General features: G+C 39.3%; 1 protein-coding gene across 1 annotated transcript in view; it reads right to left on the bottom strand.

Annotated features, from left to right (window-relative positions):
* Positions 1–8,733: 8,733 nt before the first annotated feature.
* LOC126188748 (uncharacterized) overlaps positions 8,734–17,038 on the bottom strand; it is a 78,546-nt gene continuing 70,241 nt past the window's right edge. Inside the window, exons 6-8 of the mRNA XM_049930358.1 lie at positions 12,519–12,758; positions 10,112–10,326; positions 8,734–8,830 (exon numbers count right to left, since the gene is read on the bottom strand). Coding sequence (XP_049786315.1) covers positions 8,734–8,830; positions 10,112–10,326; positions 12,519–12,758 — 552 coding nt within the window. The remainder of the gene's footprint in view (positions 8,831–10,111; positions 10,327–12,518; positions 12,759–17,038) is intronic.

Genomic DNA, 17,038 nt, shown 5'->3' with positions numbered 1-17,038 from the left:
ATCTTAGAACATGGCTAAAGTATGTGGGACTTATACAAATTGTAACTAACAGGGGATGTTGAATGTATTCAAAAACAGGAACCACAAATACTCACAGACTTGTGTGGTTCACAGGGCAGCGTCACAGAAACAATGAAAAACCGTTGGCAGATTCTTGAAGGTAGATGCTAATTATCCTGCAAAAGTCTTCTTTTAAAATTTCAAGAACAAGTATTAACTGAAGAATAGAGAAATATACTTCAGTCCCCTGTGTATTCTTCCCATATCACTGCAGAGACAAGTTTGGACTAATTATGGTGAATACAAAGACATTTATGCAATCATTTTTCCTTACTTTCCATACACAATTGGAACAAAAAGAAGCTCTAGCCTGTAGTAAAATGCTTAGTACCCTCTGCAATGCATTTCAGAGTGGTCTGCAGAGTATGTACGTAGATGTACGTTCATACTGTTATGTTTGATTTACTTATTAGCTATGCATTTCCAATAATTAGTTATCCCAACTACTACAACAATGATCAACTGATGTTCAGCAAGTTACTGTTAAATGTACAATTGTTAATGATTACTGAAGGAATACAACCTAAACACTTATTGGAAATACGTTTTATACTTCTGGTCTACAACCTCATATACCATCTCCAAAAAGAAACAAAAATATTACTCATCAAAGTTGCACTCTGAAAAGAATGTCAGTACACATCCTGCTTCCTTCCAAAATACAGAAAACAATTTTCCATGTGCAAGAGGCCCTTGAAAACAAATAAGTATGGAAATTAGAATATAAAGTTAGAAATATGTCCCAATGACAATACCAAAGATCTCAGAAAATATCAGAGCTGAGGATTATATACTCCCATTATAGTAGATATTTCTTCCTATGCTCCTCATCTACTTCCCAATATACTTTACCTATAAGTAATGACAGATCCCACCATGGTTTAGAAACAATTTTCAGAAACTGTTGAGAAAGCAGAGGCTTCTCCAGTCTTGGTTCAAAAAGAACGTGCAAATGACGGCAGACAGGAGGCCGTAGAGACTTGTGTGTCTGTAAAAAGGTCATAAAACAACTTCCACCATCATACCTTAGCAAAAGACCTTGAGGAAAACCAGGAAAAATTCTGGTCCTACGTAAAATTATCATGAGGGCTGAATGCTTTTATCCAGTCACTTGTTGACCACTCTAGAAAGTCAATAAAAGTTTCAAGTCAATAAAAGACAGCAAACAGGAAGCTGATAAATTTCATGTTAAAGGAATCATTCACAAAACAGGTTTGTACTAACATAACACTGTCTGACTGCCTCATAAACTCCTCTATGGAGGATAGAGTAATAGGCATCCCCAGTGAAGACTAGTAACTGAAAGAGTTGAAAATAAGTAAGTTGTAAGGTCTGGATGAAATCCCAATTCAGTTACACGGAGGGTACTCTACAGCATTAACCTCTTACTTAGTTTGCATTCATCATGATCCTCACTAAGTGCAAAGTCCCAAGAGACTTGAAAAAAGAGCATGTGACACCTATATATAAGAAGGGTAAAAAGTATGGACATGCAAAATTACAGACCAATACCCGTAACAGTGATTTGATGCCTAATTCTTGAACATATTCTGAGTCTGAATATAACAAATTTCCTTGAAAAGGAAAAACTTCTGTCCACAAATAAACAGGATTTCGAAAGCAATGCTCAAGCGAAACTCGGCTTGCCCTTTTCTCACATGATATCCCGCAAACCATGGATGAGGGTCAACAGGCAGATCCCATATTCCTAGATTTTCGGAAAGTGTTGCATACAATGTCTCGCTGCAAACTGTTAACGAAGGTAAAAGCATGCAGATTAGGTTCCCAGATATTGTACTGAATCACATTATTTTTCTTTCCTTTTCTTTTCTATAGGTAAAATGAATGAGCTATAAATGAAAGACACCGCCAAAGGTGGATTAACGAGTTGTCTTGTGGCATGGATAATGTTTTGATACATTGTTAAACAAAGTAAGAAATAAGCTCTTCAATTTATTAATTCATGTAGCTTCACTCTTTTAGTTTTGGGAGGTGAAAACATATGGACGTATGCTTGGATCAGTCACACCACCATAAACACTTATTCACATGGTTATAAGTTCAAATCCTATCTGTTCATAATTTCACTCATCGCCGAGATCCTGCATCAAGAGGTTAAGTGCAGACAAGAATAATCCACACTGTATCTGGAGGAGTGTTCCTGCCTGAACATAATGGAATTAATGAGAAGGTAATGAGTCAGACTTGGTAGGCACCTACTGAACTTGGTTTACTTATACTAAAAATATTGTGCTTCGTGTGACAGGTCGACAATTTCAATGGTTGCGATGATTATTTGGTACCACACACTACTGGAAGCGGCAGTACATAATGCAAATTATGTATAATGAGACTGATTTTAATGATATTAAAGGGATGTTGATAATGACATCAGTTAAAGTTCACCCAAGATTGTGCACAGATTCATAAATTACCTTCAATTGTTTTAACTATTCTTTCCAATCAATTTTTCCAATCATTCAAGCAACTATTAATCCATTACAATTTCCACATCTCTACTAAATATACAAGTGGCTTGAAGACTTCTTAAGTAATAGATCACAGTATGTTGTCCTCAAGAGTAAGTGTTCATCAGGGACAAGGGTATAGTCAGGAGTGCCCCAGGAAAGTGACAGGGTCACTCTTATTCTATATATACATAAATAATCTGATGTGCAGGATGAGCAGCAATCATCGTCACTGAACTGCTACCTTGTACTGTACAGGATAGTGTAGTTGTTAAGTGACTATAGGAGGATACAAGATGACTTAGACAAAATTTCTAGTTCATGTGATGTATGGCATCTTGCTTTAAATTTAGAAGCACGTAAGTTAATGCAGAGGAGTAGGAAATATAATCACATAATGTTGGAATACAGCATCAGCGATGTGCTTGAGACAGTTCATCAATTAAATACCAAGATGTAATTTTGCAAAGTAATATGAAACAGAATAAACATGTGAGAATGATGATAGAAAGAAGTAGAGACAATGGTACCTTGGGAGAATTTTAGGAAAGTTTAGCTCATCTGTTCAGGACATCCTGTACAGAACATTAGTGTGACCAATCCTTAGATGCTGTTCAAGTGTTTGAGATCCCCACCCATCAGATTAAGTGTGGCAATATGGAGTGGGGCAGGGAATAGAGAGAGATAGCAGGGTTCAGGTGGGGCGTGGGGGGAGAGAACAGTCTGACAGAGCATGGAGGGACTAGATAGAAGCATGAGAAGATTGCCCAGTGCAGCAACAGGAGGTTGTGTGGCTGGGGCAGGGAGGTGGCGGGGGGGGGTGGGGGGGGGGGGTGCAGGCTGGAATAGGGAAGGAGCAGGGAAAGGAAAAGATGGTTGGGTTTGCTGGCAGAGGATGGCACACAATGAGGATGAGGGGACGTGAATAGGGAGGTGGAAACTGTAGCATGGAGGGTGTAGGGACAGTAGGTTACCATAGGTGCAGCAGCCATTGAAATCAAGCTTGTTACATTCAGCTGCAACTTGTGCAACCAGGTGCTCCACTTTGCTCTAGGCCATAGTTTGGCAGTGGCCACTCATCCTGACGGATAGCTGGCTGGTAATCATACCAATACAAAAAGCTGAGCAATGATTGCAGCATAGCTACTACACGACATGGCTGCTTTCACAGGTGGCCCGGCCCCTGATTGGCTAGGCAAAGCCTGTGACAGGACTGGAACATGAAGTGCAACTGGGTCTTCCAGAGGAATATGATTCCTGTGGCAAGGGGTTGGGATTGGGACTGACCTAGGGATAGGCTAGGATAATGAGGATGTTTGGTGGGCCACAGAACTTGTGTGTGTAAGGGGTTCTTGCTTGCTTGTGTGTGTGTGTGTGTGTGTGTGTGTGTGTGTGTGTGTGTGTGTTGGAGAAAGCCTTGGCCGAAAGCTATATATGTAATAGTCTTAGTCTTTTTGTTGTGCCCATCTGCTACTGAACTTGTCATCTTGTAGTGTCACAGGCTGTTTTGTAGGAAATAGTATATCATAGTCAAGGTTTAACATGGGTAGAGTAATCCATGGAAGATGTATGTCTGAGGAATGGTACGGGTGTTAAAACCATTGCCACTTGCTATGATTTGGGGCTGCTTACTCCGTGCTGGTGCCACACCAGAGATGAGCTCGGTCACTAGAATAGTGCTGCAGACGACAATGTGTGACTGGCTTCTTCTCTGTTCAGGGATTTCAAATGGTGTTCATATAGCACTCGCATGATGATCATTCACACAGAGAACATTATCTGCTATTGCAATTGCAATATTAATCTACCACATGGTAGTGCAACCTCCAGACCAGATGAGAGGAAATGTGGATCCCAGCAAACTGTGAGTAACTACTTATTTACATAAAAAGAGGCAATGTGATCTGTTTGATAATCTAAAAATAACAAAACTGTATCATTATAGATTCCACTGAAGATGGCTTAGAGTAAGAAAATGGTGAAATGTGTCTGGGAAAATAAATTAAGTTGCAGCAAGAAAAGGCAGTTTTATTTACGAAACAAGTATTTCTGTGCTTGCTGTGGAGGATGGCTGTGCAAACAATCTTGACTGTTTTAAGTTTAATCTCTCATTTCTTTCCACTCTTCTGTTGTTACAGAAACCTACTAATCTGATGTATACCAAAAATAAATATTCTTTTGGTGATTTTCAGTAATGGCGAGCAACAAAATGTGGAAAACAGACAATGTTCTGTAAAGTAATAGTCAACTAAAGAAAACATAATGTAATAATCATCATTTGCAAACTATTTAATAATAGAGCAGTTTCTGCTGTCCACATAAATCACAAGGATATGGAATGTGTCAAATTGTACATATTTTGGGTATAACTTACATAAATACTCATCATCATCATCATCAGTGTTCTGCCTAAAGGCAGGTTTTCACATGGTAGTTCTCCAGGCTGTCCGGTCTTCTGCCATCCTCTTCAGATCTGCATAATTTCCTCTTCCCTTTATGTCGTCTATCACCTCGTATCTCCTTCTTCCTCTCAGTCTTCTCCCACAAACCAATCCTCCCAAAGCACCTACTAGCAAGCACTCCCTTCTCAATGAATGTCCCAACCAGTTCTTTTTCCTTTCTCTTACACCTTCAGCAAGACTGTCTATGATGGACACCACTCTTTATTCTGATAGAATAAAGGATATAATGGCATAATATATTATTGAATGAAAATAGGCAAAGTAGGAAGCCTTAAATGTTACCAACTTCTGTCACAGAAGCAGTAATTCATAGTGTATATACTGTTGACCTAAGCCTTTTATAAAGATGAAGGATGTGGGTAGACGAATTACATTTGCTGTCTATGTACATATCCAGGAATTTTGTATCATCAATTTTTTATATTGGTTAATTCTACACTTTGTGCTAATTTCTTCAAGATATCTTTGTAGCATGTGGATCCTGTGTTGAGTGAGAGACCATTTGCAGAAAACCAATTTATTCAGAGAAAACTTTGTTTGCAGTTTGTCCAAGGCTGTTGCCAAATAATTCATCAACGAGAATTGATGTATAATCTGTAATAATAGTACAATTACTTTTTGTATCAGAACAAAGAAGAAGGGCATTAATGAAAATAAGAAATAGCAGCAGTCCTAAAATTGAGCCTCAGGGCACACCACAGCTTAGGATACCCCAATCCAATGAGGAAGGTTCTCTGGAAAAGCCAGTCGGGATTAAGGTCTGCTTTCAGTCCTTTAGGTGTGACTGATGCCACAGACCAACAGTACCACTTAAACCATGATGTTCTGTCTTCTTCAAAAGAATTAGCTGGTTTGCACAATCAAAGGCAATAGAGAGATCACAAAAAAAGATCTACTGGAGACTTTTTTTTTTGTTAATGGTTTCCTAAACTTGATTGTTAAAGGAGAATATTGCTTGTTCAGTACAAAAAGCAGCACAAAACCCGTATTGACTATTGCTGAAGATATTGTAGTAGAAGCTGAGATGGTTGACAATCAATCTGTGCACAAGATTTTCAAGATTTTTTGATAAGATAGTTAAAAGATAACTTGGACAAAGGTCTCCCTACAGTCAGTTTCAGTCTATCAGGGACAACTCCTCCTTGCGAAGAGGCAGTGAATTTATTGCATAAGACTGGACTTGTACATTTATAACAACATTCCAATACTTTGGTAGAAATATTGTCCACACCAACAGACTTTGATTTTTTAATGACTTGATTGGTCTTTCAATATCATTTAATGTAACCAGAGGTAAGGATATCTGTGGGATTTTGTTGCAGATAGCTTTCTGCAGAAGAGCCACTGCTTCATCCACAGATCCTTTACAGCCTGCCTTCCCTGCTGTTGACACAAAATGTTCGTTCAATATTTCTGCAACTATTTTGAGTTTCATTATAATATTGTTACCTTCTTTAATTTCCATCTGTGTCCTGTTCCCTCTTCTTCTTCCAGTTTCTCTCTTTATAACATTCCAAATTGCTTTTGTTTTCTGAAGTCTCAATTTTGGTTTTTAGGTACATAATCTTTGATTTATTTATAACCTTCTTTAGAATGCTACAGGAAAATTTTGTAGAGTTGCCGTTTCTTTGGGTAGTTACACGTTTTGAGAGAACTCTACAGCATCCTTTTGTTCTGAAGGATGTTTTTATTCCTGCAGTGAGTCACATTTTCTTTGTCAGTGGCTACATGGCTGCTTCTAATTATTTTTTTGAGAATGCTGGCTTCAAAGTGAGATATAAATTCGCTTAAAACATATTATACTTTTTATTCACATCTGTTTCATTGAAAACTGGACTCCAGTCTACCTCCTGGAGGCTGCAGTTGAAATTTTTAAGGGACTCATCATTTATTATCCTACAGGATTTCCAAAAAAGGTCAGACCTGTTGCACAGATTGACATCAGTGAATGTAAGTAATTGACCATCACGATCAGAAAGGCCATTAACAGTTGGACATACACTAGTATTGTTGATTCTTGATTTATCTACAAATACATTGTCAATCAGAGTTTGACAGTTATTAGTAATCCTTATTTATTAGTAAGCCTAGTCAGAAAATGTACTACTGTCATCAGGTTAACAGACTCTACTAGATGTTCTACACCTACTTTACTGTTGCTCTCATTTCATAAATTGATATTAAAATTGGTTACAATTATTAAATTCTTGTACTTTGAAGACAGCTGGGATAAAAGGGACTCTAGATGACACCTGAAAACATTCGTGTTCCCTGCTGGAGCCCTGTAAAGTGCTAACACTACAACTGTCAAGTCATGTGTAATAGGCCCCATCTCTGCTCCACGTTTCAATATCTTGTTCTTCGCAGTGACTCTTCAAATCTAATGCTCGGTAAGATACAGGGCGACAATTATTGAACTATATGAAATAAAATCGTCATAACTTCTGAATGCTTTGTGTTACGATGTTCAAACTGCACAGCTGGCCGCAGGGCATGATGCGAATTACTATCCATATGTGCATGCGACTTGTTGTTGTCGGCCATTTGCATGTGAAAATGTCATGGCACAGTACACACCTGAATGTAGAGCGCTTGTGAAGACTACTATGTGAGCAATAACAGTCCAACTGCAGCTCAAAGGAAGTTTGCGACCAAGTTCAAGCTGAAGTCAACTGATCCAAGTGTGCTAACAATAAAGAATTTAATTTGCAAGCTTGAGAGAACGGGTAGTGTTCTTGATGACACCTGGAAACATCAAGAAGAGGCATGCTGTGTTTCAAACCAGCCTCAGGAAGTTGATCAGATGAGCTAGACGAGCTACACAACAGATGGGAATCAACCAGAAGTCATTGCAACAAATTGTTGTTGCAAACCTGTATCTATTCCCATACATAATTCAAACCCATCAGCCATTAAAGCTCCAGGGCCAAGAAACAGCGGTTGTGTTTCACCAACACTACTGTCCACAGAATTGACGAACAGGACTTTGACATGAATACGGTTTAGTTTAACAGCAAACCTCATTTTCATTTGGATGGGTTTGTCAATAAGCAAAATTGGCACGTTTGGTCTCCTGACAATCTGCATTTCACAATCGAGAAGTCTCTACACCCTCAACGGGTGACTGTGTGGTGTGTAATGTCCAGTCACAGAACAATCGGTGCGATATTCTTTGATGACACAGTAACTACCGAATGGTACGTGAAGGTTTTGGAAGATGAGTTCATCCCCAAAAAGACCCTGATTTCGACAAGATGAGAACTCACATGACACGAAGCTCGACCCCATCGAAGCAGGAGAGCGTTTGATGTCCTGGCGGAGCACATCAGGCATCGAATTCTGGCTCTGGGGTACCCAGAGGCCACTGGCATGGGCCTCAATTGGCCACTATATTCTCCAGATCTGAACACATGTGATTCCTTTTCGTGAGGCTATATTAAAGGTACGTTGTACAGCAATAACCACAAAACCATTGCTGAGCTGAAAACGGCCATTCAAGAGATCATCGACAGCATAAATGTTCTGACACTTCAGTGGGTCATGCAGAATTTCACTATTTGGTTGTGCCACACCATCACAAATGGTGGCAGGCATATCGAACATGTCATAACCTAAATCTGAATATTTGCAGTGACATTTACATGTTTCATAAAGTGTGTGCACACCATAGTTTGTAACTAATTTAAGTTTATTCTTTCGTATAGTTCAATAATTGTCACCTTGCATGTTATTTTTTAGGTAAATTACAAACCATCTTCTTCCACGATAGATACGGAGTAATTTGTTGCTATACAGTAACCACTCACCTGCAACATTTCAGCATGTCTCGTATGAAATTCACTAAAATATAGTATATCAACATCTTTAATTCCAGAGAATCCTCTAAGAAAAGAGAAATTTCATTTGCTTTACTTGTAAGTCCTCTCATATTCTAGTTAAAAACTGTCATTGTTTTATTTGCTGAAACTACATACTTCTGCATAAAAAGGTATCTGAGGGTTTTGAAATAACTATTTCTTCTTGTTACATTTCTCACTGTTGGCAGAAGGACATATAGGAAGCTGCCAGACAGTTTTATTTCTTGAAAGTTGAACTTTAATTATTTCACTTGTGTGATCACACTCAAACAGTTTCTCTTTATAGTTCAAGTGCATTCCGTATTTGATGAACAGATTTCGATGCATCTTACTTATGTCTAGTACTTCCCATTTATTGTATTCTGAACACAGTTTCTTTATTTTAATGCTTGTCTTCCAAACTTCTTTGTTTACACGAGCTGTTAATCAAATCACGCCTATGAGACACTGTGGCAACCATTGTTTCTAGATTTATTAAAATCTAGAAATTTACATAAGTTTTTACACAAACCTCTACTTCATTTTTAACCACATGAATCAATCCCATTATACAAACAATAAAGTCACTAACTTGTGTTATTTTTGTCTGAAAATTAGTGTCTACAACACGTCTGGTTCCCGCTCCAGGCTTCACTACACCAGTCACTGTTTTGTCACGATTTTTCTCTTGGAGTGCCCACTCAGTACTAACTGCAATGTTCTTCTTATTTCTCATGGATGACTATATTCGGCAGTATTCATTCATATATTAAACAAATTTTGTGAGACTGGTACACTTTACAGTACTCACAATTGCAGTTAAAAATGCAGGTGAAATATAAGCCATGTGTCAGCTTCAAAGAACACATTCAACAGGCTCCAAGGCTGCTGAATTTTAACGTATTTGATTTTTATCTCTGGGTATGGCAAAAATGAAACTTACAAGGGAGAAAGCAATTACAAGAAAATAAATAGATGATTGCAATATAAACAGCAATAACCTGAAAAAAATACACAAAGATCTCCTCAAACAGCTACACGTAATTTTCAGAAAAGTGCTAAATAATATACTTACGCCAGTGATAGATTTTTTGAGAAATTAATTTAATATGACAGAAATTACACTTAACATTCAAACAGCTGTACTTCTACACTCAGTAAAACAAGACATATTTTTATGAACATATTAACTCAAAATTTTCCATACTATTTCCTATAACACACTATATGCATACTTGCTTCAACCAATCCTACACAATGAAGGCTTCAATAATTTAAACCTTACCATAAATGTTCACTGAATTGTTGATGTTTATCCTCTAATTGTTTGCTTCGTAACACACATTCTTGAAGTTTCTTTTTTTCACTGTAAGAACTGCTGACTTCATCATCAGTTATCTTTTGATCTCTCGCTTGTTCATCCTCCAAGCTTCTCAACTTTGAAAAGTATTCTGCAGCCTGCACTTCCACTAAAGACTTAAGCCTGCAATATTCTTGTACCTGTGAAGATAATGTTCACTTGCTGTTACTAATTATTTTCTCAGAAGAATTGTTTGCTAAGATACACATAAATTTAATACAATACTGGATGAAGAATTTACAAAAGTATAAGAAAAGTAAAGCAGCAAAACTTTTGAAAGAGTGGACAAAATGTAAGAGCAGATGTTACAAAAAGAAAATCAAAAGTAGAGAGGAAGAAGCAGCTGCTTGCAAAGTACCTGCCCCAAGCCTTCTACTACTGTTGTACAACATGCAGTGTTCCCATGTAAAACTGGGTAAGGTTCTTTTTTGTACAGCGTAGTGGAAGCTTATACTGTACTTTATAACTGGAATGACTGTGTGGTGAATGGCAGCACCCAGAAACAACATGAATTCCCACATTTCTCTCTTTCAAACAGTTTAATATCAATATTAAGATTTATATTTATAAGTATTTTGTTGCTGGTTTTCAACTCATGGCTCATTTCACTATTGATAACTTTTAGCTGGCGTCTCACCAGGGAGCACAGATCACTCCCTTGTGCGGTTATCGCTTCCTCACTTAGTCTTCAAAAGTGGTTGTGAGAGTTGCGTCTAGGGGGAGATGCCTGCAAAGAGCGCGGTGCCGGCAGTTAGGAATTTTAGCACAATGTGGAGCTAGGGCGCCAACAGCAGTGCTTCAAGCGACGCACACATTCCAAGGAACAGCACAACATCTTTTCCAGGTCATTGTTAACTCTTCTTCACAAGGACTGGGAAAAAGGGAAGGTCTTGTTCGCATATGTTGTGTGCAACTAGTAGTTCAGCTCTATGCACTGATTTCAGCTTTGCAACCTCAAATGTACGTGTTTATATTTCATGCACTCGTTGTTACTTGACTCTGTGATTTTGTGAAGAGTGTATTGCCCTACCGCGTCTGTGCGATTTTGTAGTAACTTGTCTTAATCTGCTGGTCAGAGTTCTCTCTCAAAAAACTTTTACCTTGGTTACTGTTGTTATGGTTATGTAATGTGTCCAGTTGTCACGAAATGTGTATCCCTGTGTGTTATTAGTGTCAGATGACATTTGCAAACAAAAAGCTGTAAAACTCGTATCCATTTGGGATAGACAGTAGTACAAAAGATACAGACTGGTTCCAGAATGAGATTTTCACTCTGCAGCGGAGTGTGCGCTGATATGAAACTTCCTGGCAGATTAAAACTGTGTGCCCGACCGAGACTCGAACTCGGGACCCTTGCCTTTCGCGGGCAAGTGCTCTACCAACTGAGCTACCAAAGCACGACTCACGCCCGGTACTCACAGAAGTAAAGCTGTGAGTACCGGGCGTGAGTCGTGCTTCGGTAGCTCAGTTGGTAGAGCACTTGCCCGCGAAAGGCAAGGGTCCCGAGTTCGAGTCTCGGTCGGGCACACAGTTTTAATCTGCCAGGAAGTTTCATACAGACTGGTGCTGTTTGTAGTGTTACAGAATATTCCCTGTAACACCAATGGCTTGCTGTCAGAGTAACGTCAAATGAATCTTTACCAGTTTGTTTTAGTGTATGTTATTAATTATATGTCAAGATATTAAAAGAATTTGTGTGTCTTCTGTTTCATGTTGCGTGCACAAGTTCATGACAGTAAGGCACTTTCCTGCAGATGCTTTTTTCATTTCTCAGACATGGCAGCAGTAGAATGTCTCAATAGGTGCTTTTAAACACTTCAACATATAAGAACCAACCTAACAATGTTAGCAACTACTGGATGTGAGTCGTGAAATAAATGTGTAAAATTAAGAATTGGGATTTCTTAATAATTCACTCTATATGTAAACAAGAAGGATGTATGGTATGCAGTATTATTAATGAAAATGAAATGTCATATGGCTAGGGCCCGTTGGATAGGCAGGTCACCTGGTGCAGGTCTTTTTAGTTGACACCACTTCGGTGACTTACGCTTTGATGGGGATGAGATGATAATGATGATGATGATGAAGACAACACAACACAGAGTCCCTGAGCTGACAAACACTCCAACCCAGCTGGGCATCGAACCGAGGCCCATAGCATGACCTTCCCTTCGCACTGACCACTCAGCTATCTGAGACGGACAATATTATTAATAATAAACATATAACGATAGGCTAGAACAGAATATAAATGTGATTTATTGTACAAAATAATAACATGCACACAAAATAAAATCTTCAACATCAAAGTAAAATAACTGATGTAAACCTTTTCATCTGTCAGATGATGAAGATCAGCTTCAGATGGTGTCCGCTCTTCTAGTTCTTGTAACTCTCTCATTAATTCATTAATAGCATCTTGTAAAGCACTAACTTGATACTGACATTTCTCATCTACATTTCTTGCTCTTTTCAGTTGTTTTCTGTTGTCAGTGATTTTATCTTTCAACACTTCCAAATTCATTCTTACTTTGTCAATCTTAGAATGTAAATCTTTATATTCATTTTCCTGAAATGGCAATGAACATAATTACACAATGAATATTAATTCACACAATGTTAATTTCCATCAAATGTACTCCTTAACTTCAAATCAATTATTATGGTTGTTTTCCTTCTATGGCTTGCCCCATCTGAAAGTTCTAACATGAATTCATGCTACCATGAAAACAATGTTTCATCCAAAAAAAGTAGTTTGACTTTTCATAAAACAATTGGAGGAACATTTTAACATAATTAATAATTAGGACACTTAACTTTCTACACAACAATCTTGTGTGTCCTAAAACATAGGTTACCATGTTGCTAACACTGTAAAGAATTTCAGGTACTAAAATTCTATCGAACTTTTTCTCTTGTTGCCAATATCTGCTCTAATATTGTTTGAATACATTATTTCACAGCAAGAAGTTGGCTACACGCAAAAGTTGGTACTATGACCTATCTGTATGAGCCAGACATCTGAGCCCAACACTACATTAAGTACCACACAATAATATATTTCTCAAGGTAAAGTCTGTGGGGAACAAACATTTTCTGAACAGCCAGGAGCAAAAAAGATAGAACCATTTGTCCTCAATACCCTAATGCAGACATATATGCAATGGGGTTACCTTCCAATCTGTTCACAAAAGACAGGTAAGCATAAACAACAAAGCCACTTGTTCATTTGGTTTCTTCTGAATCATAAATAAGCTTGCCCACTTTGTCTCATCATATTCATGTTACAAAATTATATTTCTAGTAGTACAATGTCCCGTAAGAGTGAAATGGCTGCTTTTAAAGGTGGCTAGGACTCTGATGAGATAGTATAAGCCCACAACAGGACTGGAATAGGAACTGCTGGTTGGGTGGATTGGGCATGTCTTGCACCTGGGTCTTCCGCAAGGATATCATCCCTGTGTCAAGATGTTTGGTTGGGAGTGGCATAGGGATGGCCTAGGGTGTTGTGTAGGTTGGGCGGGCTACAGAAAACCACTTTAGGAGGGGTGGAAAGGATCTGGGTAGGATGTCCCTAATTTCAGGGCATGATGATAGATAATCAAAGCTCTGATGCAGTTCAGTTGATCCAGTCTGAGGTGGTACTGGGTGACGATGGATGTGCTCCTTTATAGCTAGTTCTTGAAGGTTGGAATATTGTTGTAAGTGTGGATATGGCACAAGAACTGTTTGCTGACTACGTCTGGGATATAGTGTCTGTCTATGAAGGCCTTTGTGAGATCTTCAGCATATTGGGCAAGGGAGCTCCCTTTACTGCAGATACAGAGTCGCTGGATTGCTAGGCAGTATGGGAGGGATTTTATAGTGTGGAAGGAATGACAGCTGCTGAAATGAAGGTACTGTTGATGGTTGGTTGGTTTATTGTGAACAGAGGTGTGGATGGAGCCGTTAGAGAGAAGGAGGTCAATGTCCAAGATTGTGGCATGCTGGCTTGAGGAGGACCAACTGAAGTGAATGGGAGAGAAGGTGTTGAGGTTGTGAAGAAGTGAGTATAAGATGTCCTGGCCCTGGATCCATATCATGAAGATATATCATCAATTAAAATGAACCAGACCAGAGGTTTGGGGTTTTGGTTTTGCGAAGCTAAGAAAGATTCCTCTAGATGTCCCATAAACAGGTTGGCATAGAAGGGTGCCATGCAGATACTGCTGAAGACCCAGGTGCAAGACCTACCCAACCCATCTGCCCAGCACCCAACCCATCTGCCCAGCACTTCCTATTCCAGTCCTTAATGGGGCAATCCTACCCCTTCATATGCCATGCCAACTGTGAAAGCAGCCATATTATATACCAACTGTGCAGCAATCATTGTTCAGCTTTTTATATTGTTATGACTACAGGAGAAGAGCAGGATGGACCAATCTGTGGCACAACATGCTTGATTTTAATGGCTGCTTCACAACCCGGGCTGTCTGGATCCTCCCCTCCATCACCACCTTTTCTGGAATGCACAGATGGGAGTTATCCTTACAACACATTCTCCACTCTCTAAGTCATCCTAGCCCCTATCTACAGTAACTACTGTTTCCACACCTCCACCCAACTGTTTCTGCCCCTGTGTCCCGTCACCTCCTCACAATTTGTCTCCCCTTACCTTCATTGTGCACTGCTCCCTATCTACAGTAACCTACTGTTCCCACACCTCCATCCAACTGTTTCTGCCCTCTGTGTCCAGTCACCTATTCACAATTACCCTTACCCTCATTGTGCACTACTCTTTTCCCTTTCTCTGCGCCTCTCCTTTCTGATGCCTATGCACAGATGGGAGTTATCCTTACAACACATTCTCCACTCTCAAAGTCATCCTAGCCCCTATCTACAGTAACTACTGTTCCCACACCTCCAACCAACTGTTTCTGCCTCTGTATCCTGTCACCTCCTCACTATTCGTCTCCCCTTACCTTCATTGTGCACTGCTCCCTATCTACAGTAACCTACTGTTCCCACACCTCCATCCAACTGTTTCTGCCCTCTGTGTCCAATCATCTATTCACAATTACCCTTACCCTCATTGTGCACCAGTCTTTTCCCTTTCTCTGCACCTCTCCTTTCTGCTGCCTATTTTCCCCTTCTCTCACTCTCTCACAGCGTCCCGACACTGTACCTGCCAGCCCTGTCCTGCCACCTCTAGTCCCTGCATGCTACGCCACATGGCACTTTTTCCTTTTCCCCCACCCATACCCTGCTACCCCTCCATCTCCCCCCCCCCCCCCCAACTGTTTCTTCCTTTCAACACAGTTCTGTTGTAATCCGGCCAAAGTGGCCAGAGGTAGCGGTCATGTGTGTGTAAGGTGTGCCTGTTTGTGGGGTTATGTGTGCATTTTTCTTTTCTGAAGAAGGCTTTGGCTGGAAGCTTACACATAATTGTCTTTTCATCATGTCTATCTGCAGCTCAACTTGTCATCTTCATGGTAAGTAGCAATCTATCTTTTTCATAATATTGCTAATATGCCAACCTGGACTTCCCGTTGTTTTCAGTTAATAATAGCAAACATATTTGTCAAAAATCGCAAGAAGAGGAAGTATACACATAAAAAGGCCCAGTGACATGGGAAGATACCATCTGGAGTACTTCATGGTCGGACAGAGATTCAGAAATCAGTTATTGGATATTAAGTCATGCATTCAGGTGCAGATATAGACTTCAATCACAATTTAGTAATGATGAAGGGTAGACTGAAGATTCTAGAGCATCATCCAGAAGAATCAAAGTAGAAAGAAGTAGGATGCTGAAGTACTGAGGGATGATGATCTGAAGTTCTCTAATGCTGATGTTGATGAATATCACTGCAACCAGTGCAGTTCAAAAGGAACAGATAACTCTAAAAAGAGCAATAACAGAAGTTGGGTAGACAAAGTAACTGCAAAGAAATCTTCGGAAACAGAAGCAAAAACTTTAAATGAGTGACAAAATAAGTGCAAAAATAGTCAGAGAAAGAAGAAATATAGCAATATATGGGTAGATCACATAACTAATGAGGAGGTATTGAATAGAATTGGGGAGAAGAGGAGTTTGTGGCACAACTTGACCAGAAGAAGGGACTGGTTGGTTGGACATGTTCTGAGGCATCAAGGGATCACCAATTTAGTACTCGAGGGCAGCGTGGAGGGTAAAAATCGTATAGGCAGACCAAGAGATGAATACACTAAGCAGATTCAGAAGGATGTAGGCTGCAGTTGGTACTGGAAGATGAAGAAGCTTGCACAGGATAGAGTAGCATGGAGAGCTGCATCAAACCAGTCTCAGGACTGAAGACCACAACAACAACATTTAAGGATGAAATAAACAGGAAACGCACAGAATTCAAGGCAAAATGGCTGCAGGAAAAATGTGAAGAAATTGGAAACGAAGTACTTGTCGGAAGGACTGATTCAGAACATAGAAAAATCTAAACATCTTTCGGTGAAATTAAAAGCCAGGGTGACAACATTAAGAGCACAATGGGAACTCAACTGTTACAGTGGAGCAAGCAGACTACATAGAGAGAGTACACTGAATGTCTCTACAAGTGGAAAAAAACTCGTCTGATGATGATGGGATAAAATCAGAAATGGGAGTCAAGATGGAAAACATAGGGGATCCAGTTTAGTGTCAGAGTTTAACAGACTTTTACAAGACCTGCCATCAAATAAGACAGAAGGGATAGATTCCTTCTTAATTTCTAAAATCACTGGAAGGGATTGCAATGAAATAACTATTGAACATGTTACGTATCCCAAAAAATACCAATTTAATATTACTATTATTTATTTTACTACCAGTATTTATTAGATTACTGCAGTCATCCA

Source organism: Schistocerca cancellata, chromosome 5, assembly GCF_023864275.1.
Source record: "Schistocerca cancellata isolate TAMUIC-IGC-003103 chromosome 5, iqSchCanc2.1, whole genome shotgun sequence".
Lineage (NCBI taxonomy): Eukaryota > Metazoa > Arthropoda > Insecta > Orthoptera > Acrididae > Schistocerca > Schistocerca cancellata.
Note: the sequence above shows the minus strand (reverse complement) of the source record. Positions and strands in the feature narration are given on the sequence as shown.